General features: G+C 49.1%; 3 protein-coding genes across 4 annotated transcripts in view; 1 reads left to right on the top strand and 2 right to left on the bottom strand.

The window, feature by feature from the left end:
* Positions 1-12,213, bottom strand: part of LOC120949947 (nephrin-like) — a 134,677-nt gene extending 122,464 nt beyond the window's left edge. Inside the window, exons 1-2 of one of the 2 annotated variants that reach the window (XM_040367595.2) lie at positions 11,746-12,213; positions 9,424-9,891 (exon numbers count right to left, since the gene is read on the bottom strand). In XM_040367595.2, coding sequence (XP_040223529.2) covers positions 9,424-9,607 — 184 coding nt within the window. In that variant the 5' untranslated portion in view covers positions 9,608-9,891; positions 11,746-12,213. The remainder of the gene's footprint in view (positions 1-9,423; positions 9,892-11,745) is intronic. The other variant, XM_040367597.2, reaches the window with a different exon arrangement.
* Positions 12,214-12,522: 309 nt separating this feature from the next.
* LOC120953018 (probable maltase) lies at positions 12,523-14,628 on the bottom strand. The gene is made up of 2 exons (XM_040372665.2): positions 14,258-14,628; positions 12,523-14,181 (listed from the first exon to the last, which is right to left on the bottom strand). Exons 1-2 carry the CDS (start codon positions 14,433-14,435, stop codon positions 12,578-12,580), a joined length of 1,782 nt encoding a protein of 593 aa, XP_040228599.2. The 5' UTR covers positions 14,436-14,628; the 3' UTR covers positions 12,523-12,577.
* A 1,761-nt stretch (positions 14,629-16,389) lies between these two features.
* Positions 16,390-17,337, top strand: LOC125906730 (uncharacterized). The gene has a single exon (XM_049606977.1). The coding sequence runs from the start codon at positions 16,390-16,392 to the stop codon at positions 17,335-17,337; it is 948 nt and encodes a 315-aa protein (XP_049462934.1).
* The last annotated feature ends 4,651 nt before the right edge of the window (positions 17,338-21,988 follow it).

Genomic DNA, 21,988 nt, shown 5'->3' with positions numbered 1-21,988 from the left:
TAAAGGTTAGCTAAGTTGCCTCAAACACCGTTTGATGGGACTCCGAAGCTGAACCCGTTAGATTGGGTCGATTTCCTACCCTTTTACATGAAGTCAAAAGGGAAAAGTGAGACTGTCGCCTGTGTGTGTATGTGTATGTTGTAAAACAATCCCAACAACAGCAGTGACAACTTTTCCTCGCTCCTCGCCGCCCCATAATCAGCCACCGTCATCTCGCATCATTGTGTCAAGAGCACTTCAGCGTGTTCGTTATTGACTGCGGAAAATTCGGTGCGTACGATGTTGGTTTGGTTTGGGTTTTTTTGTGTGTTTGTGTTCCTTTGCTGTCCCGGCTAATCCTTCCACCACACCACAAGCAGAAGCGGCACGGATCGAAACGGGGAAAAAGGATACATTTTATGTGCGTTTTATTGCGTCATGCGGCGGATGTTGCGAACTAAGTTCATTAGCAGCTCGAACGCACACGAAAGCGAAGCACTGCTGCTGCAAAAAAAAGCCCCCACTGGCAGACATTTTACGCTAAAGCGAATGCTTTTCTAAGTGTGGAACTGTTGGCAACAGTCACAGATGACAGGCGCAATTCTTCTAATGGGCCCGCCCTTAGCCAGCTGTTGTGGTGTAATTGGACAGAACCGTGTTTTGCTACCAAGATGCAGCCATCTAAAGGACGTATGATGGACGCGCAGAGAAAAATAGGCAAAAATCAACCCAAAATTCACTAACAGCTGGTGGGTAACGGGGTGACAAAATGTATAAAATAATTAAAATTAAAAAAAAAGGATGTAACCATCATTACCTGTACCCTGATTAACGCTCGCACCTCAAGAACGGCACCATTCTCGGAAGGACAATGAAACCCACTACTACGGGGAAATGTTTACACCAGCAGCCGGATTGTTTAGTGCAAATAAAATTTGAAATTAATTTTTCTAACCAAAAAAAACGTCCACATTACCGTACAAAATGTTGTTTGCGGGTGCTTTGCTGCATAGAATTTCATCTCCATGCAAAGCTTCGTTTGAGTCCGCTGTGTTCGAGGAAAAGGTTTCAGCTGTGTGCTGCTTGTATTTAAATAAGCCCTCAGTCTGTCTATTCCTCATCACTCTATTCATGGTCGTTCGTGCTCGTCCTGCTATGCATGGCTCCAGTTTGAAAGTTTTTCAACACCACCACCACCACCAACCTACCAATGGCGAATACCGGAGCAGGCAACGCCAACACTGTCCACTAATGAACTCCGCAAAGCTGGCTGCCTGCAACCCGCGCCCGTGTATGGATAAATTTATACACAAACTCCTAATGAAACGATTTTTAACCACGCAACAGCTCTTTTTTCAAAAGCAACAGCTCAAAAACAGTGAACAAAAAGGCGCACGCTTATGAGGGATGATCATTACTCGTTCGGGTTAGTAGTGCGGTGCAGCTTTTACTGCATATTTTTACGCTGCAGTGCACATGAAAAGGATGAAGGGCATCTTTTCAGAGCAAAGCCCATTTATCTACGTGCTTGATGCTGGTGAAACAAGCGGGCATGACATGGTCATGGTGCTTTTTTTGTCTTGACCTATGCTTTACACATTCATATGAGTTTATGCACTGCTTCCAATGGTACAAATGCCGTGGTAATATTAAATATAAATACTTTTTATTGAAAGCTAGTTTGAACTTTACATACAACCAACTAGAATAATTAGGATAAATGTAGTGCTGTTTGTAATCGAAACGACTTTGTTTGTTAAATTGATTGATCAGAAGTACGTATCATTTAGTAGTTGTAGTCTAGAAACCCTGTTAACTGAATTGATACAATACAGATTTGAAGCTTGTTAAATACCTTATGCTTCGACACACTGTAGGGTGAACTAAACCTGTTGTTATGTTCATAAACCTCTCCCAAAATAATCTTTAATCGGCACAACATTCTCGTTGAAACTGTATTCAATAGCTTTTGCACTAAACAAGCGAATGAAATCCAAAACTTAAATAATGCAATGGTGTTTAGCGTTATATTTTAACTGAAATTGAATCCATTTTGATCCATCAACAGTTGCCTGGAAAACCCATATTAATTCAACGCTCGACGCTCAAACGCATCAACGATCAATTTCCACGTAATTATTATCCACGTAATCGCGTAAGCTTTCACCGTAAACACCGTGCACTGTGCGTACGTACACACCTACGGGCAAACCGCGCAAATTGTGGGGGCCATTAGTTGGTAGAAGAAAGCACAATTCCATTGCTTACCCCTGGCTCGTAAAGCGGTAAACAAGATTTTACAAAATGCAATACTTTCATCCCCTGCACAAGCTCCATTTTCCGACGAATTAATATCATCTGCCCGCCGTAGTAGCGGAGAACTTGTTCGCTCACAGGCTGAGACCCTATCATCAATCGACCGTGAAGCGGCCGAAAATCCAACCATGACGAGAATTGCCGCTTGATTTTTCACTGCTTTTTGGTTGCCGGACGATTTGCGTGAGAGAAAAAGAGCTTAAAAGGAGGGATGAAAGCTTGACCTTCACCTTACGAGTTTGTGGCCCATCCCACAAGCTTAACGCATTATTCACCGTTTAAACTTCCGAAATTGGAACGAACGGATGTGCGGCGGAGAGAGGGCGCCAAACCGAACCGTAGTAAAGGTGAGAGAGACAACAACAGCAATGAAATGAACACAAAAAAAAGAAGGTAAAACAAAAAACATTAACAAGCAAATGTACGCCCTAAGCACCCGAACACTTTGGGGCAAAATATTCAAATTTGTTCGTGCCATTTGTTGGGCGAGCTACTTTGCCGAAAGCCCGTGGCCCCGTGTGCGTACGAAAGCATTGTACAGCAGGCACCGTTGGCCGTGTGCCGTGAAAAACTTTTGCACAAACAGAAGCAAGCAACTAGGAACCGCACAAAAAAAAAAGAAAAATTGCTAGAACGTAATGCCAGTGAGGTGTATTGTGCGAGCCGGCCGAGTGAAGGAGAGATCGAAACGTACAAACCACCCGTCCGGCCAAATATCTAGGGCACCGGTGCGATGTGCCAGGATCGTGCCAGGAGACGAAATAACGAAAACTGAACACACACACAAACTAGCGACCGTGGTGGGGAGCGTGGGGGAGCATAAGCAATCATTATTATTTTATACAAAATTTCACTGGTTATCCTGGTGTGCCTTTTTTCTGTTTATTTTGTTAGCCTATCGTCTGTTCCGATGCTCCAGTGCTTTCTTTCTGGTTTCTTTTCTGTATCAAACTGCCCAACCTTCAAATCAAACTGGCCAAAGCAATGAAACAAAGCAGCAATGAAACTTTTCTCGTTTAGCTTCTTTTTTTGGTTTTCAGTTTCCCCAGACCCCAGACTGAGAGGCGAATACAATTTTTCGGGTATTTGCCGTACGCTCTTGAACGTTGAGTCCAATGTGCAAAAAAAATTTAAGCTAGCTGACCCCACAAAAACTCACTCTCTAGCATTGAGGGGCAAAGGAAAGTTGGATAAGCTACTCATTTTTACATTTTTCATCAGCAAACAAATCAACAACAGCAACAAAAAACCAACAGCAAAAGGAAGAAGAAAAAACTCCCGAGCGTTGATGATGGTATGAAAGGCAAATTTACCGTGTTTGATTGATGCCCAGACATTCGTCCTTAAAACCGAACCCCAATGGAGTGAAGAGGAATGAACCGAAGGTGCCTGTTGACGGGTAGGTACCGGTGGGTTGAGCTCACTCCCACAGCAAAGGCAGACACACACACACACACACACACACATAAATACACACACACAAGGGAGTCTAGAAAATCCATCAATCAACACGCTCGCCCCGGATACGCAAAGTATTATGAATTTTTAAAGGTGTATTTATCGACCGCAACGGTCGAAGCCCTTTTTTGTTCCCCCTCAGTCCAGGCTTGTATGAAGGAGGGTTACGTTTCTTTAAGTGGAAACCGTTTGGATCGTACACACCGTTCTTCACCCGGCACGGTAAGGTGTTTGTCGATTGGAATCGGAGTAAGACATAAAACTTAATGTGAGCACATTTGCTGGTCGCCCTTGGGGCGGCCGCAAAGGAACCTACCAAGGGGAAATGCACTATTTTGCCCGTTTAGAACGGTTCCATGGGAAAGTGTGTGTGTTTATGAGTAACAGCCACACACCCCTTTGCATTAAAAGTTACGATAACGTTCCTAGGCTGTTGGGGTCGCTTTTGAAGCAGATCGTTTTAAAGAAATTATTCGTTTGAGATAAATTCACACTTTGGTAGGAAATTTCCCCCAAGAAACAGGATAGTCTTACAATAAATAGTGAAAGCTCTTAACAAAAGCGCTCATACATGTATTTTAAAGGTGGCTTCTATAAATTACTGCTTGGCAAACAATCATGAAGCACTCTGCTTCCCTGCATCCTCTTCTGCAGCGTCTGCCGGTTGAGAAATTTCCAATTTGCTCCTTCACAAAACCCATCGCTTGCTGCCGACCTCCTCAACTCGGTCCGGCCCACCCTTCGAGCGGCATGTTCTGATTTAAATGTAAAAGTTAAATCAACCTAAATTGCTACATGCTTCCATCCATCCGCCCAAGCGGACCCCCGGGTGGTTTTCCCGTTTTACAAATGGCTCACTTAGACAGAGCTCCAGGAAACACAGAGGCGCTCCAGCGTTTGCACGGTCGGTCATATGCACGTGAAATGCGAGCCCGATAGGAAATCGCCATATCTTTCCGGGTGAGCAGAGATTTGTCGATGGGCAGGTTTTGCTCCCCCGACCGCTCGGGTGAGGGCACACGGTGAGGTTTGAAAGCGGGTTTAGATGATCGTAGCTGCTCGTTACCATCATTATTACAACTCATTACGGCGCAGGGCATGCAGGAAGTGCAGCCAAAACTGCCGGGGCTGTGAAAAACAGGGCCTCCATGCACTCTATGCATGGCCCCAAAAATGTCGATCGGCTCGAACAACGACGGCACCGACTGGATACCACACATCGATGGAGAATAGGCGAGGTCCGCAGCTACTGCCGCTTGCTACGCTGCTGGCAACAAGCATTCCAGACACTGCGCAGCCCGTGCAGCCTCCCTTGCATAGAGCATTAAATTTCCAAACCAGCCAAAAAACAAGCCATTCAGCCAGCATCCTTTCATCCTTTAACACTGATTTTACTCAATGTTTCTTCATGTTGGGGAGGTCGGGTTTTTTGGAACGTGGCCACGTTGTACGCTTCTCTCCTGCTTCCTTTTTTTTTTTTTTGGGTCATAAACTTGCTCGGAGGGACGGTCGGAGAGACGTTCGTAGCATAAAAATATTCCCCACTGCACCCAACACCCAACACCCGTTCCCGTATGAATTGTTCCCGGAGCGCACTGGAGCACACTACACAAGTGAATCCTAACAACTTCCGCATCGTGCATGCACCCGCTCTCTCTCTCTCTCGCTCTCTCTCTCTCTCTCGTTTCTCCCCCTGCTGTATAATCCAATTGTTTTAATCAGTGGCCTACGATCAGGTGCAGACGGCGGGGCAGTTCTCGAGTAGAGCAACGGGCAGCAAACTTTTCCATTGTTTCCCGTCCATCTTCCGGCCCGGTGCGGGGAGTTTTCATCCGGGACCGCTTCCCCGGAAAGCAGCCGTCCACTCACCGGACCGCCGAGTGCGAAACGAGCCTTCGAGAGGGAGCCTTGATACACACACACCTAGCGCAGCCCGTTCGCATCGTACAATCCGGGGAGTGGACCGAACCGACCAGAAGACAACAAGCGGAAAAAACAGCCACAAGGTACATCCCCGAACTAAAGTTTCGTTTCCATGAATCTAGCGCGTACGTAATGGTCTGCCAAAGGGGGGAGGTAGCATTTGCCGTGTGCCGAGAGGGCGGACTGGTAGGGCAATCCCTTACATGCGTTCATTCGCCACACACACACAGGAATGGTTGGGAGGGATTAAAGGCAAAGCCGTGCCTTTCTGCGGCTGGCTTGTTACGGCGTCCGTGTGCTGCTTGGCTTGAGCTGAGGCTGAGCATTTCTGCCTTTTTTTTTTGCTACATTCTTCATCCCTTCCTCAACTTCCTGGTTGCGTTCTAAAGCCCGGGAAAAAAAGAAGAAAAGATCCGGCCGAGAAGAGCTTAACTAGCACCCGTGATAGGTAACCGGGCAGTACCCGGAGACAACTATAGAAACAACCTATTACGTGCCCCAGCGCGCTGTGGCACCGAGAATCACGCTCACGAGATTCATTTCAATTCGCCGTTAGGGAAGGAGGGGGGGGCATCAACGGGGTGATAACGAGGGGGAAGGGAGGGGGTTGGGACTTGTCGTCCAGCACACTAGAATTCACCATTTTATGGCACCGTACTTTCATGTACGGCTCGGTGTGTTTGCATACGTACCAAATCCGCACGCACCAGCTTCCGTTGATTATCTCCCACCCCAGTCTGGTTGCGGAAAGGCCTGATCACAGCACCAGAGCCTACAGTTTGCCCCCATGGGCTACGGGATGGGACGGAACGGGGGTGCAAAATGAAATAGACAACAAATTTACATTCACAAAGCCCGGCCCCACCCGGGCACGCAGCAGCATTCCACTTAATCGTACGCAGTGGACGCGTATGGGTTCCGCGCTCCCCAGCTCTACTACCAAAAAAGTTTGACCAAGAACAACAACAAAAAAAAGAGTTGACCTCTGAACGGGGGCAGAGTGGGGGATGTAAAAATTGAAATAAACCCACAACACTCACACCCATTTCCCGCATCCTTTTTCCGGCGCGAGGGAAATAGAGACACTATACAGGGAGGGTGGTCCATGTTCCGCATGATGCTGCTGCTGGTGAGTATACACACTGTTGGAAGTTATGTCGCTCGATGTACACCGCACCAGCACGTGGTTTGAGCATCAAAACAGCAGCTTCCTGGGCAGCGGCTGAAACGGGCCCCGGAGCGCAGCGGACCGATTCGAACCGACCCGTCCACATCAAACGTACAGCAGTGGCACGTACCTCCCCTGTAGTGTAGTGAAGTGTCCTCGGCGCTGCTCTGGAGTGAGTCACTTTGCATTATTACATTACGTACGCAAACGACCGGTTCAGGTCAGTTATTTCGTTATTTTCGGCGCAACGAGACCGGTGGCAAGGGGTGGCGGGCGAGCCTTTTTGACTTTCATAGCTTCGGTTAGTTAAACGCGCCCTGTCAGAAGCAAAACTAGGGGCTAAGCTACGGTCGTAAGTGCGCTGTGGACAATGGATGGAAGTTGTGTGTGGTAGAGTTGGTTCTCCGTGCCATTCTTTAAAGAGCAACTGCTGCGTTGTGCCGTACCTGTACGGCGCAAGCAGTGTGTTTGGAAGGGGTTGGATAGCAAGCAAAAGCATTTTAAGCGAATATAAGTATCTGAAGCGTCGGTCATATTTGTGAAGAGTGCAAGTCAAGCAGATCGCCCGTTGGGTGCTCTTGGAGTATCTTTGCTCAACCATTGTGTGGAGTAAGATGCTTGGAATGTCTTCGGGGTCATGCATTCGAACAGTCATCCAGTGTAGCGCTTCTCACTTCGGAAAGGAGAGTATATCTTACATATTTTCTTCAAAACAGGGATGAATATGAATCGTCTCTGCGCAAAATTGAGCACTCAGGGGTACGTAAAATAAATATCAAAAGCGTAAAATAAATATCATTACCTTGGACGGTAATGTGGTATTAGGCGGAAAATAGATGGAAGAATGAATAAATTATTATTGTCATACACAAATTTTTTGGCAATTATGTGAAACTAATGTTAAATGTTTTGGCGCTAGAGAGGGCCATCCGCAACTCAAGGGTGGAGACTACGGGAACCATCTTCTAGAAGTCAACCCAGATCCTGGCATACGCTGATGATATAGACATCATTTGTCTGCGGCTCTCCTATGTAGCAGAAGCCTACCAGTGGGATCGAGCAGGCGGCAGTGAGCCTCGGATTGCAGATAAACGAGGCAAAGACCAAACTGTTGGTGACAACATTAGCGGGCCTACCAAAAAATAATCAGAATCTACGAAGGCATGACGTGCAGATAGGTGAACGCACTTTTGAAGTCGTCCCACAATTCACCTATCTTGGGTCAAAGGTTAGCAACGACAACAGCATGGAAGCTGAGTTGCGCGCAAGGATGCTGGCTGCCAACCGGTCATTCTACAGCCTGAAAAAGCAGTTCACCTCAAAGAACCTGTCGCGACGGACGAACCTGGTACTATATAGTACTTATATAGTACCGGTACTCACATACGCCTCTGAAACATAGAGACTGTCCAAATCTGACGAACCCCTCTTAGCCGCGTTCGAGAGGAAGATGCTCAGAAGGATACTTGGACCCGTATGTGTGGAAGGACAATGGAGGAGCCGATATAATGACGAGCTATACGAGATGTACGGCGACCTCACTGTCGTACAGCGTATAAAGCTCGCCAGGCTCCGGTGGGCTGGCCATGTTATACGCATGGAAACGGACGACCCAGCCCCGTAAAGTATTTTTAGGCCGTCCACAAGGACAGAGGAGGCGTGATAGGCCCAAATTAAGGTGGCAAGATGGCGTGGAGGCGTCCGCCATTAAGGCCGGGATAACGGACTGGCAAACGAAGGCGCGAGACCGTGAGCGGTTTCACTCCTGAGGCAGGCCAAGACCGCAAAGCGGTTGTAGCGCCGGAAAAGTAAGTAAGTAATGTTGAATGTTTAACTCACACAGTACTGTAATAACCGCAGTATTCCAATTAGATGCTTTTTAATTTGGTAGTAAATTGTAAGCAAAACTTTAACAACAAAACATTCTTGTCAAGCCATATAAACACTTTAAAATGTTCATAGTGGCCAGCTATAGATTCATCAAACTCATAAGCATTGTAATGAAAAGGTAAGTTTACTGGCCTAAATCGTACACTCCGGTCACATTTCGAAGTACCAGCAACTTATCAACATGAGTCTTGAACAGTCTAACAGTGAAATGTTCAAAGTGTGTCAATTTTTTTTAAGTTGCAATATATTTCAGCTTTTTTTTTGAAAATTCTACATTTCAGCATTATTTACAATTGATCAAATTTGTGTTGCAATTGCAGTTCTTTAAATTGCCTTAATCTTTAATGCAGCGTCAATCCAATCTTTCCACAGCAAGCAATGATGTTGAGAGAAAAAATGAGCATTAATTGAACGTAACAAGAGTTGTGTGAGTCTCTGTTTGTGAAAATCAGAATTTCCAGGTTCTTGTTTGACGGACTGGAAGTTCCACCTTCATTCATAATCATTTTCGAGTATTTGATTGCGAACGAATTCAAAAGAAACAATGACCTTTCCCATTCCATTTAATGGCCTTCTTCATTAATCTCTACCGGCCAATCTCTATCTTAATGAATTTAAATATTCCATTGAAAATCAAATTAAAAAAAAAACTGTAATTATACGAAGAGTTTAACACTCATTTTGCTTACTGTTTTCATATTCGCCATCCTTTCCGCTGCTCGTTCCTTCCACCACGCTGCCGGCCAACAGTTGGGCCAGGACGACGTACAGCACGACCAGCAGCGCTGCCAGCGGCCGTACACCCCGTCGCCCCGTCCACGCTTCCCTGCCGATGCCACCCGCCACCGAACGGCGGCACAGCTTAATGCACATAATTACTATCTCTTCCGCCCTTTTCTATCCACCCCTTTCCACACACACGGACACACACGCACTGGCACTAATTGCTTCTTCGCTTCCCTTTCAGCTTCCAAACACAGGCTCACACACTTTCATCCATCTACGCGCACACACACACACCTCACCTGCACGGTGCAACACTGTGCGTGTATATATTTATAGATATACGGGATTGAAGCACGATCCCAGCTACTCTTAGCGCTTTGCCATGAGGGATTTGCTTCCTTATGCAAGGACACCACTGTAGAGGTACATTGCTGCCGATAGAAAAGGAAATGAGAGGGTTGAAGAATGAACAATAATATGGCGCACGATTATTTCTTCTCTTTTTTAATTTAAAAACTAAAGATACTCAGGAAACTTCACTGGTCAACGGTTGGGCTGTAGTGGCTGTCGGTTGGGTCACTCGGAATCACTGCAACCGGCACGTCATCCTAGCTTACACTTTGCTTAATACACTTGTAAACATACAGACACACACTCACAAACACGGTTACGGTTCCAGCTAGAAACAGTAGCCGCCCTTTTGGCCCCAGCTTGTCCCGAGGGCGACAAAGACGCTTTTCGCGAGAAGCATGTCAACCGTGTGCTACACGTGTGGCGTATCCGACGACCATCCGACACCGCACTAGGCGCTAGTACCCGGGCATCAACACCAACCACGTCGTCCTTCACGCTTTACCGCAACCGAACAGGAATGTACGCCAAGACACAGGCGTGTGTGTGCGTCCGAGGACGGTGAACATTTGGGTTCGTTTCTTGCTAACAAACCCCTCTCCCGCACTTTGAGCAACACACTATTGTGCTTTGCCGCTTCAACTTTCCCCGAACGCCGGTTTGAATGCACGAAAGAAAGAGAGTGCGAAAACTGTTTCCCTTACCGCCACGTGCTAGTGACTTTGGGAGCAAGTGGCAACTAAGGACGCTCCTCGGTCTGATTTTTCCGTTTCGTTTTCCATCCAAACGCTCTCGGTTAACGCTAAATTCTCGGGACCAACAAAAGGGCAGACAGGCAGGGTAGCAGGATAGGCTGGGTTCGCCCGAAACCTCACTTGCTGCGCTACAGGGCTTCCTCCCTTCAAATTGGCTGCGAGTGCTTCTGATTAGGACAATCGCAATCGAAGGCAAACGCAGACAAACGCGCGCCCAGTGGCGCAGTGGAAATTAATTAATTTATCACCCACTACGCCCGTGGCCTTTGTCCACCCTGCGCGGGCGTCAAAGAAAATCCAATCAAAAGCGAAGAGGGTCGAGGATGAAATCGAACATCATCCAAACTCTGTGCCGAGTGGTTCGAACGGAAATGTGTATCTACGGCCAGCAGAACACGACCGTGGGTAGGTGTGGGTAGGCGGCGATATGGCGAGAAGTGTCCGCTACTATGCCGTCTTGCACTACTTGAGCCCGATTAATCGGCCGACCGACGAGCGAACGGAAAGCCCGCTTAGCTGTGGCGAAAGCGCACCGAGACACGTTGTGAATCTGTACCTCGTGATAGACAATCCAACACATCCGCCACAAACGCACACACACACACAAGGACACATTAAAGATCGATCAATCGATACAGTTCGGTTGTTTGGTTTTGGATTGGAGAGGACGGCAGCACCTTCGTTCCCGGCAAATTCGCCCAACATATGAAAGTGGCGTGAGCAATTTCACGCACGATCAATAAATCCAACTCAACTGTCACGTGCCAGTCGTTACGTGCGTTTGTATTCCACTTGCTCATGCTGGTCGTCATCATCACACACACACACCTACTGGAACCTTGCAGCAACCCGGTACCCCCGCGAGATTGCAATTGTGCGTTGTGGAGTTGTAGGTCCTGGCAGGGGTTTGCCAAAAGAAAAAGGGGTTTACCCAATTTTTGCAATCAATCTTTCCTTGCCGGTCGTCCGCAGCTTCCATCCCGCCGCACACACACATACACACACACACCGTTGAAAGGCCAATAAACTGGTTGCCCTTTTTCGACCGGCGCAAACAAATAACTGTCATTCGAGCGCGGTCGCCGACTAATCAATCGCGCAATTTGCAACCCGTACCGGAGCCCCCTGCTTGATTGGCGCTCCTTCCAAGCGACCTGAAGCGGTGCGCTGCCACCCTACCTCTGTGCATCTCAAACGCTCCTGCAACAAACGCAATCACGCGAACCGATTGGACGTCGATTGTCCTTTGCTCCCCCGCGCAAAACAACCGCACACGGGCACAACCACACCGAACGTGCTCCGAACGCACGCACGCACGCCGCTGACCCGCCAAACCCGGTCGCACTGTATACGCCGTACACGCGCGCACTGTACTGGGGTCAGTGGTTGTTGTTTTTTTCTTTCTTTCGCTTTTTTGCCGTTTTCACACCAAATCGACCCGACGATCCTTACACCGTTGCGGACAAACTCTCACTGGCGGGCCGAACGCTAGCCGACCGTCGACGAGCGGCCGTGCGTACGCGACCCGTGGTACGGATTCGTCACAATCATACGCAATCAATCCTCGTGCGGGATGCTGCGTGAGAGCGCCGTCTCGGCGCAGCATCTCTTCTCACGGCCATCTCTCATTCGGTGCTCGGTGAGATGAGCTCATCGGGTTTGTATCACTGCTCACTTGCTGAACCAGCGCTTGCTTTTATGGGTGACGGACACGGACACGTGCACGGGTGATAAGTGAGTGAGGCACTCACAGGATGCTTGCGAAGTGAGTCGCTGTTCACGCTTCCAGTGAGTGTCCTGAAAGTGTAGAATTCACCGAAACAGCCACTCACCCGTTACAGCACCCATATCGAGGTAACTCAGCCTCTCCTCTCAATGCAACAAATCCCTCACACGCTACGTCACACAGAACGACATCCAATTTCGGATAAGGTTTTAAAATATCTTCTCGAACAATGACATCTAGCTACGTTTCTATTCTACCCATCAACACACACAATGCTTCTCCGACTCAAGCCATTAAATCATTCCGCCCAGTGAGACGCTCCAGCACGATGCCCGAGTCCGGCGCTAGCTTGTACAGCCGCGTATTGATCCACGTGCCGGCCTGGGGTTGCGCCTGCAGCGAGCTAGCGATCACCTTCAGCCAATGTTCGCCCGTGCCCGGGAATTGCGACGCCACCGGTAATGTGGCCGGTTCTGGGCCAAAGTTTAGCGCCACCACCACATACCCAACTCCCGGCACGCTGCGCTTGTACATCACCAGGTCCCTGCCGACGGTGCGCAGCACAAAGTTACCCTCCGCCAACAGTCTCCGCTTCCGGTACGCAGTCAGCTGCATGAACGTTTTCAAATGACTGCGCGGTGCCGCCAGCTGGGCGGCCACATTCAGCTCCCGATACCCGTCGGCCACCGGCAGCCACGTGCGGGACGCGTTCGAGAAGCCCGCATTCGTGCCGTTGCTCCACTGGAACGGCGTGCGTACCGGGTCGCGCGAGTACAGCTCGTACGTTGCCGGATCCGCATTGCAGGCGGCCGGATCGATCGTATCGTTCCACGAGATCCACTGGTCGACCATGGCGATCTCCTCCCCGTAGTACGTCACCGCTATCCCCGGCAGCGTTTGCAGCGCAATGTTGTACAGGTCGGCCCGGGCAACGCCAAGCCGTGACGCGATGCGGCTGTTGTCGTGGTTGCCCAGCACCCAGTTAGCGATCGCACCGGACGGCATCGCCCTCGTCCAGCTCTGGACGGCGTTGACAAAGTCGCGCCCCGTACTGTTCACCGTCAGCAGCGTGATGAGCTGAAAGTTGAACGGAATCTGGGCCCCGGGTGCGGCCGGCGTACCATAGAACCGAGTCATGTTCTGCACCGCCGTGTACGCCTCGGTCAGTATGATGCGCGTAAAGTTATCCCGGGCCGTGTACTCATCCACCACCTGGCGCCACTGGTGCACCATGTCGTACGTTTCCGGCTGATCCTTCGTTTCCGTGTGCGTAAGGTAGGCCGGATTGTCCGGATCGTCCGTCGCCTGCCCGGACAGTGGTTCGTCCCGGTAGTGCCCATCCACCTCCTCGCTCTCGAACAGGTACGGCAGCGCATCGATCCGGAACCCGGCGATGCCCTTGTTCAGCCAGAAGCGCATCACGTTCTTCATCTCCTCGACCAGGGCCGGATTGCGGTAGTTCAGGTCCGGCTGCTTCTTCTGGAACTGGTGCAGGTAGTACTGCTGCCGCTTGTCGCTCCACTGCCAGGCGCTGCCCCGGAACACGCTGATCCAGTTGGACGGTGGGTGGCGCGTACCGTTCGCGTCCAGCACGCCCGAATGCCAGATGTAGTAATCCTTGTACGGTTCTACGCCCTCCTCCGACAGCCGGAAGTGTTCGTGCTCGTCGCTCGAATGGTTCGGCACAAAGTCCAGTATTAGCTTCAGCCCGATCGAGGCACACTTGGCCGCCAGCTCCTCGAAGTCTTCCATCGTACCGTACTCCTCCTGGATGGCGTAAAAGTCGGAAATGTCGTAGCCGAAATCGTTCATCGGCGATTTGAAGATGGGCGACAGCCAAACGCCATCGATGCCGATCGTTTTCAAATAATCGATCGTTTGCGTTATACCTACGAGGAGCGCGAGGGAGAGATAAACAAAAAAATTAATGAAAGAACGTAAAGAAAGTGCATCAAACCGGGTTACCTTTAAGATCACCGATCCCGTCACCATCCGAATCCTTGAACGATCGTGGATAGATTTGATAGAAATTACCCCTCTCCCACCAGTCAAACTTCTGCGCTTTTCGGATCGGTAACGGTCGATGTCCTTGAGTGCTGTGGCCCAACGCCCCCAGCAGCAAGAGAACGCCCAACGGTGGCATTTTGGGTGGGAAGCAAATAAGTAAATGTTGATGCTTTCACCACACGGAGCCAGCTTTTATAGCAGCAACTGACGGATTTGCAATTCTAATGTTAAAATTCGTTGTGCACAACAACTGTTTCCAGCAATAAGCTGTTACAATTAATGATGTTTATTTAATAGTTGCTGTTCGTCGGTTTCTCTTTCCAATTTTGACGATGATCCTCTCGTACCGTGGGCGGAAATGCTTCTAAGCTCGCTCACTCGGGGCGACTATGGGCTTCGAACGACGAGATCCGTTCGCCGCGGTTGTCAGAAGGCGCTCACTTGGCGCTCAGTTTTAAAATAACGTACCATTGAGAGACCGTAAGAAGCGCGCGAAAGAATGAGTTATACCTGCCGGGGTCGAACGTTCCCGTTTGTATGGGGAGAAATCCGCGAGGTTTTGCGCTGCGGATTTGGAACGAATGTTGTTTTCAATGTAACGTTTTGCTTCAAATTTTGCTTCAAATGATTGAAGTGAATTGAACTTAGAGGTATGTAACATTTTGAAAATGTTTTGTGATCTATTTCCAATAAAAAAAAGTTTTGAATCATAAATCAGTTTTGAAAATGTATATAAAAAACATAAAATATATCGGAATATAAATATACATACAAATATGTATAATAAAAAAGTAATATAAATATAAATATATATAAATATATATATATATATATATATATATATATATATATATATATATATATATATATATATATATATATATATATATATATATATATATATATATATATATATATATATATATATATATATACATATATATATATATACATATATATATATATATATATGTGGCGACCACGTTATAGCCTCACCACAGTCCGGAGCTGACGTCAACCGTCAATTCAAAATATCGGGCACTCTAATTCGAACACCCTAATTCAAGCACCCTAATTCGAGCAACCTTATTCGAGCACCCTAATTCGAACAATAGTTACCAACTTAGCCAGACTAAACTATTTCCCGTTAAAAGATTATAAAAGCCGTCGTTCCCACCACGCGTTCTCTTCTCTTTTCGTTCTCATCCGCTAGTGGACGTGCTCCCGTAACTGCGTAACCCGTGATAAAAAACATTGTAAAAAATTGTATTTTGTGACATCTTGGGAATCCAAATAAAAAAGTGGTCTACCCACGAGGTAGCCAAAACTGGTGACCCCGACGTGATTCCCGAGATTCCCCGATCGACAGATTCATCATCGGCCCGCTTTCGCCTTTCCACGCTACGCGGTTCCCGTTCGCCCAGGTCCGTCAACGCCGCGAGTAAAATCGGTACGTGTAGTGTGTGTATCAAGCGTCGCCGAGTGTCGTGCCTTTTTTTTTCGCAAGCACAAAAACCGTGTTCGATCGGTTTCCGCGAGTGCCCTTCACGCCTGCGTGTACATAAGTGTCGCGAGTGCCCTACACGCCCGCGTGTGCATAATCGTCGCGAGTGCCCTACACGCCCGCGTGTGCATAATCGTCGCGAGTGCCCTACACGCCCGCGTGTGTCCTTCACGCCCGTGTGTGCGTAATCGTCGCGTGTGTCCTTCACGCCCGTGTGTGCGTAATCGTCGCGTGTGTCCTTCACGCCCGTGTGTGCGTAAGTGTCGCGAGTGTCCCGTCCCGAGTGCATTGTTCTCCATACGCACCGACGTGTTTCCCTTGCATCGTGAACCCGCATCGCTACAGAGGATCGAGCCGCGGGTTACATCGCCGTCCCCAAAGAGAAGGAAGAGCAACGATCCCATCGTTCCAGCCCGGACAAAAGAAAGCGCTCCTTGTAAAGCCGTTGACTGCCGCCATTTTGCACGTTCGACGCCATTGACAGCCGCCATTTTTGTCTCGCTGAAGTAAGCCCAACTCCCGACTACCACGTCACTTCTTTTGTTCTCGCTTCTCGTGAAACCACGTGCTCGCAAGCGAATAAAAGATGATGCAACATAGTCCAGAACGTCAACCCGCTCCCCAAGCGGCAACGCACGATGCACCTCCGGTGAACACGGAGAAAACTGGCACGTCCCAAGCAACAAATGCCATGCCAGCAGCAGAAACGGCAAGTGATCCTCGAGTGGAAGCAGCACAGGCCGTTCGACTGAGTGTACCCGAAATGGACCTGCACAATTTGCCTGCGTACTTTTGTGCACTGGAGCATTGGTTCGCCGCGACCGGAATCACCGCCAAAATGGACCATAAGCGCTACCACGTATTGATGGCCCAAATTCCTCTTCGAGTGTATAACGAGATCCAGCCGATAATCGAGAATGTACCTGCGACGGAACGGTACAATTACATCAAGCGGAACATCCTCCAGCATTTCGGGGAATCCCAGCGTAGCCGCCTCCATCGTCTCCTATACGGCATGGACTTAGGGGACCGCAAGCCATCCCAGCTGCTAGCTGAAATGCACCGAGCCTCCAGCGACACGTTGGCCAGTACGCTCCTCACCGACCTTTGGATCAACAAGCTTCCGCCACATGTGCAATCGGCCGTCGTTGCTGCACCCGGAAGTGTAACTGAGAAAGCTGCTGTCGCCGATACGATGGTGGAGTGCCTGTCCGCATCCAACAACGCCAGTGTGCACCATGCCGTAGCCGGGGTGCGCACCACACCCAACGATTTCGAGCAACGCATTTCGCGCCAGGTGGACGAACTCACACAGCAACTTAACGACTTCATCACAGAGTGTCGTAACCGTGAACAACGCCAAAGTCGACCGCGCCCACGTCCACCAGTGTCATCTCGTGTCGGTACAGAACCATCTGAAGGAGAGTGCTACTACCATCGACGTTACGGAACAGCCGCCCGGACCTGCCGCCAGCCCTGTTCGTTTCCAGCCCCTGTCAGCCAGCGCGTCGGCCAGCCGTCGTCTTCAGCCTGAGGATACGCTGGAGATATCGGATCGCAGGTGGCTACCATCTCACCTGTGAGCAGTCGGTTGATGGTGATCGACCGACGAACCAACCAGCGTTACCTGATCGATACTGGTGCCGATGTCTCCGTGTTACCGAAGCCAGCCAACTACACCCCCCCGACGCCGTCCACCATGCGACTGTTTGCAGCCAACGGTACTCCGATCATGGTATTTGGTGAGTCCCTCCGTACACTTGATTTTAGTTTACGCCGCCCCTTTGTGTGGAATTTTATTATCGCGGACGTAAGCTCTGCTATCATTGGAGCGGACTTTCTTCGCCATTACCATCTTTTAGTAGACCTTCGACAGCGCTGTTTGGTGGATGCCCAAACCAACCTACGTGTGCCAGGACTTCCGGATACCACTCGACAAACCGCCGTCAAGGTATGCGACGCAAATTCACCGATGGCCGACCTGCTCAACGAGTTTCCTACACTCATCACAAACTCACCGGGTGTGCGGATGCAATCCGAGGTGGTACATCGTATCGAAACAACGGGTCCTCCAACTTTCGCCCGTTCGCGTCGTCTTCCACCCGACAAGTACCAAGCAGCCAAAGCAGAATTCGACTCACTCGTGCAGCTAGGAATTTGCAGACCGTCCAGTAGCAGTTGGGCCAGCCCGCTGCATATGGTTAAAAAGGCTGATGGTTCCTGGCGTCCGTGCGGTGATTATCGGTCCCTCAACGCGCGTACCACCCCTGACCGGTATCCATTGCCTTATCTACAAGACTTCACGATGCAACTGGGAGGAAAAACCGTTTTCTCAAAGGTGGATCTACAGAAAGCCTACCACCAGATCTCCATCCATCCAGAGGACATTCCGAAGACAGCGATCATCACTCCTTTCGGCCTATTTGAGTACGTGACGATGCCCTTCGGATTACGCAATGCGGCGCAGACGTTCCAACGGCTAATCCACGATGTGCTACGCGGCTTGAACTTTGTGTTTCCCTATATCGACGACATTATAGTGGCCTCGAAGACACCAGAAGAACATCGCGAACACCTGCGACTGCTATTTGCTCGCCTCACGCAGCACGGTTTGACCATCAACCTTGCGAAGTGCGAGTTTGCCCAGCCTGAGATCTCCTTCCTGGGACACCGTGTTACGTCTGAAGGCATCCTACCACTGGAAGAGAAAGTCGACACCATACGTCAGTTCCCGAAGCCAAACACTGTCATGGAGCTTAAGCGATTTTTGGCGATGATCAACTTCTACAGGCGCTTCATCCCCCACGCGCTGCGAGCACAAGGACCGCTCCTGGAGATGATTCCCGGCAACAAACGGCGAGATAAGTCATCGCTAACGTGGACCCCAACTACCGACACGGCCTTTGAGGACTGCAAACGGCAACTTGCACAGGCTACCATGCTGGTACACCCTGTACCATCCGCCGAACTATCACTGTGGTGTGATGCTTCCGATTTCGCTGCCGGCGCCGCCTTACATCAGGTCATCGACGGGCAGATGCAGCCGCTCGGTTTCTTCTCCCGAAAGTTCGACAACGCACAGCGCCGATATTCCACGTACGATCGCGAACTAGCAGCTGTTTACTTGGCCGTCCGGTATTTTCGTCATCAGTTGGAAGGACGTTCTTTCCATATTTACACGGATCATAAACCTCTGGTTTATGCTTTCCGCCAGTCGCTGGATAAGGCCTCTCCTAGACAAGCACGGCACCTCGACTTTATTGGCCAGTTCACCACCGACATCCGACATGTTGAAGGCCAGGAAAACGTCACTGCCGACTTGCTGTCCCGAATCGAGCCCATCCAGTCATCAACATCCATCGACTACGAGAAATTGGCCGAAGACCAGACCCGAGATCCCGAGCTCGCCGACATCCTCAGCGGGAAGACAAGGACGGACCTGGTCCTTCAACGAGTTCCAATACCTGGCAGCAGCATGGCTTTGTACTGCGATTGCCCCACCGGCATCATTCGTCCGTATGTCACGAAACCGTTTCGTCAACAACTACTACGCGCGGTTCATCAGATGAGTCATCCCGGAGCGAAAACTACCACGAAGCTGATGACGGAGAGATTCGTCTGGCTGAACATCCGCCGAGATACGCGAGATTTCGTCCGCCACTGCTTAGCGTGTCAGGCTACGAAGGTGCAACGCCATACCCGCAGCCCTCTAGGTCGCTACCCGGTACCGGATGCTAGGTTCGCACACATCAACCTGGACCTGGTTGGACCGTTCCCGATCAGCAATGGACATCGTTACTGCCTCACCATCATCGATCGCTTCACACGCTGGCCAGAAGCTATTCCCATCCCTGACATAACATCAACGACTGTAGCCGCAGCCCTACTCAGTGGATGGATAGCTCGCTTTGGCGTTCCATCGTTCATCACCACGGATCAAGGCAGGCAGTTCGAGTCGACGCTTTTCGCGGAGCTGAACCAGTTACTGGGCATCAAACATCTACGCACAACGGCTTATCATCCGCAGGCCAACGGCTTGATAGAACGATGGCACCGTACGCTGAAGGCAGCTATTTGTACCAAAAACACCGCTCATTGGACCGACCACCTTCCCATCATACTCCTTGGATTGCGCACAGCGTACAAAGACGACATCAAAGCTTCGCCAGCAGAGCTGGTTTATGGAAGCACGCTAAAGATCCCAGCGGAGTTTTTCAATAGCAGCCCGATGACCAGCCTGCCAGACACCACCGAGTTCACCAAGTCGCTTAAGTATGCCATGAACACCATTCGCCCAACACAAACGGCCTGGCATGACAAACCAACACCCTTCGTCCATTCGGATCTTCGGACATGCAGCCACGTCTTCGTCCGGAATGACACCGTCCGCCCAGCCCTTACCCCGCCGTACCAAGGGCCTTACAAGGTGCTTAGGCGTAGTGACAAGTCATTCGAAGTCCTGATCAAAGAGAGGGCAACTAACATCTCTATTGACCGCCTGAAACCATGCTACTCACTCCAGCAACCCGAGCCAGTGACACAGCTTACGCCACCATCTGCAGCAGAGTATACGCCACCACCACCAGCGCTACCACCACCAGCTTCACCACCATCAGCGCCACCACCACCAGCTTCACCACCACCGACAGAGCCGTCACCTCCGAACGACTTCTCGACCGGAGTTACGCGTTCACAGCGACGTGTCATCATCCCCGTTCGTTACCGGTAACTCCAGTCTAGCAGGGGAGCACTGTGGCGACCACGTTATAGCCTCACCACAGTCCGGAGCTGACGTCAACCGTCAATTCAAAATATCGGGCACTCTAATTCGAACACCCTAATTCAAGCACCCTAATTCGAGCAACCTTATTCGAGCACCCTAATTCGAACAATAGTTACCAACTTAGCCAGACTAAACTATTTCCCGTTAAAAGATTATAAAAGCCGTCGTTCCCACCACGCGTTCTCTTCTCTTTTCGTTCTCATCCGCTAGTGGACGTGCTCCCGTAACTGCGTAACCCGTGATAAAAAACATTGTAAAAAATTGTATTTTGTGACATCTTGGGAATCCAAATAAAAAAGTGGTCTACCCACGAGGTAGCCAAATATATATATATATATATATATATATATATATATATATATATAAACATATATGGATATTTCAATATGCATTTAAAGGTCAAATTTAATGTATTTCATTTAAATTTGTTACACTGCTGAAAACTTTATAGAAAAATATCGAAAAACTTTTGCACCATGTAAATAACGTTTATAACTCTTTAAAGTAAAATCAATCAGTATTTTTATACTATTTATAAAGTAAATCCAATCCTGTCGTCCCTCCTAAATATGAAATAACTTAAATTCAAATTTAAAGAAAGTGAGCAAAGCTACCTTATAATTCATAACAAATCATCCAATAATGATGTAACGAATGAAATCCAATACCAACGGCCAAAAAAATCAAAATTCAAAACTTAACCATCCTTGAATCGTAGATATAAACGTCTTTAAATGCTTGACAGTTTTATCTCATGATTCTCATTCTCTCATGAGCGTCGAACGGATTTCGTCGTTCGAAGCCGGTACTCGCCCCGACTATCTAGCGGGCCGTCCATAAATTACGAAACACACATAGCCGAGTGAAGGAGGTTTGTTTCAGTGTTGCCAAAACGAGTAACTGTGTTCTTCGGAAAATTAGTTCTCAATCCGTAAAAGTGGGTTTGCCAAATCAAGATAAATGTAGATCTACAGCAAATTTACAGGCAATCCAAGGCAAGAAAAAGCGTCGATCGGGTGCCTATATTCATGAGAAGCTCTAGCCAAGCATCGAACATCCTGGATCATGCTATTGTGGCACACCAACAAGAGAGAGGGAGAGAGAGAAAAAGAAGGAGAGAGAGAAAAAGAAGGAGAGAAGAGAGAGCGAGAGAGAGAGAGAGAGAGAGAGAGGAAAAAGAGAATGGGAAATATGGTTCTTGTTCTTCTTTCACGTCAAAAAAAGTAGTTTGTCCAATTGCCAATAGACGATTTGTGACGATTTTTACTTTTAAATGTGCTTTAAGTTCAGAACGGACCAGCGGCGGATTAAGGGTATGGGGGGCCCTAGACGGTAAGACGAGTTGAGGCCCCCTGTAAATGGTAAATGGTGTCCGTGGGGGGGGGGGGTGGTTCGGGCACTT

The sequence above is a fragment of the Anopheles coluzzii genome, chromosome 2 (genome assembly GCF_943734685.1).
Source record: "Anopheles coluzzii chromosome 2, AcolN3, whole genome shotgun sequence".
In the NCBI taxonomy this organism is placed as follows: domain Eukaryota; kingdom Metazoa; phylum Arthropoda; class Insecta; order Diptera; family Culicidae; genus Anopheles; species Anopheles coluzzii.
The sequence above is the reverse complement of the archived record's forward strand: the minus strand, read 5'-3'. Positions and strand labels throughout refer to the sequence as shown.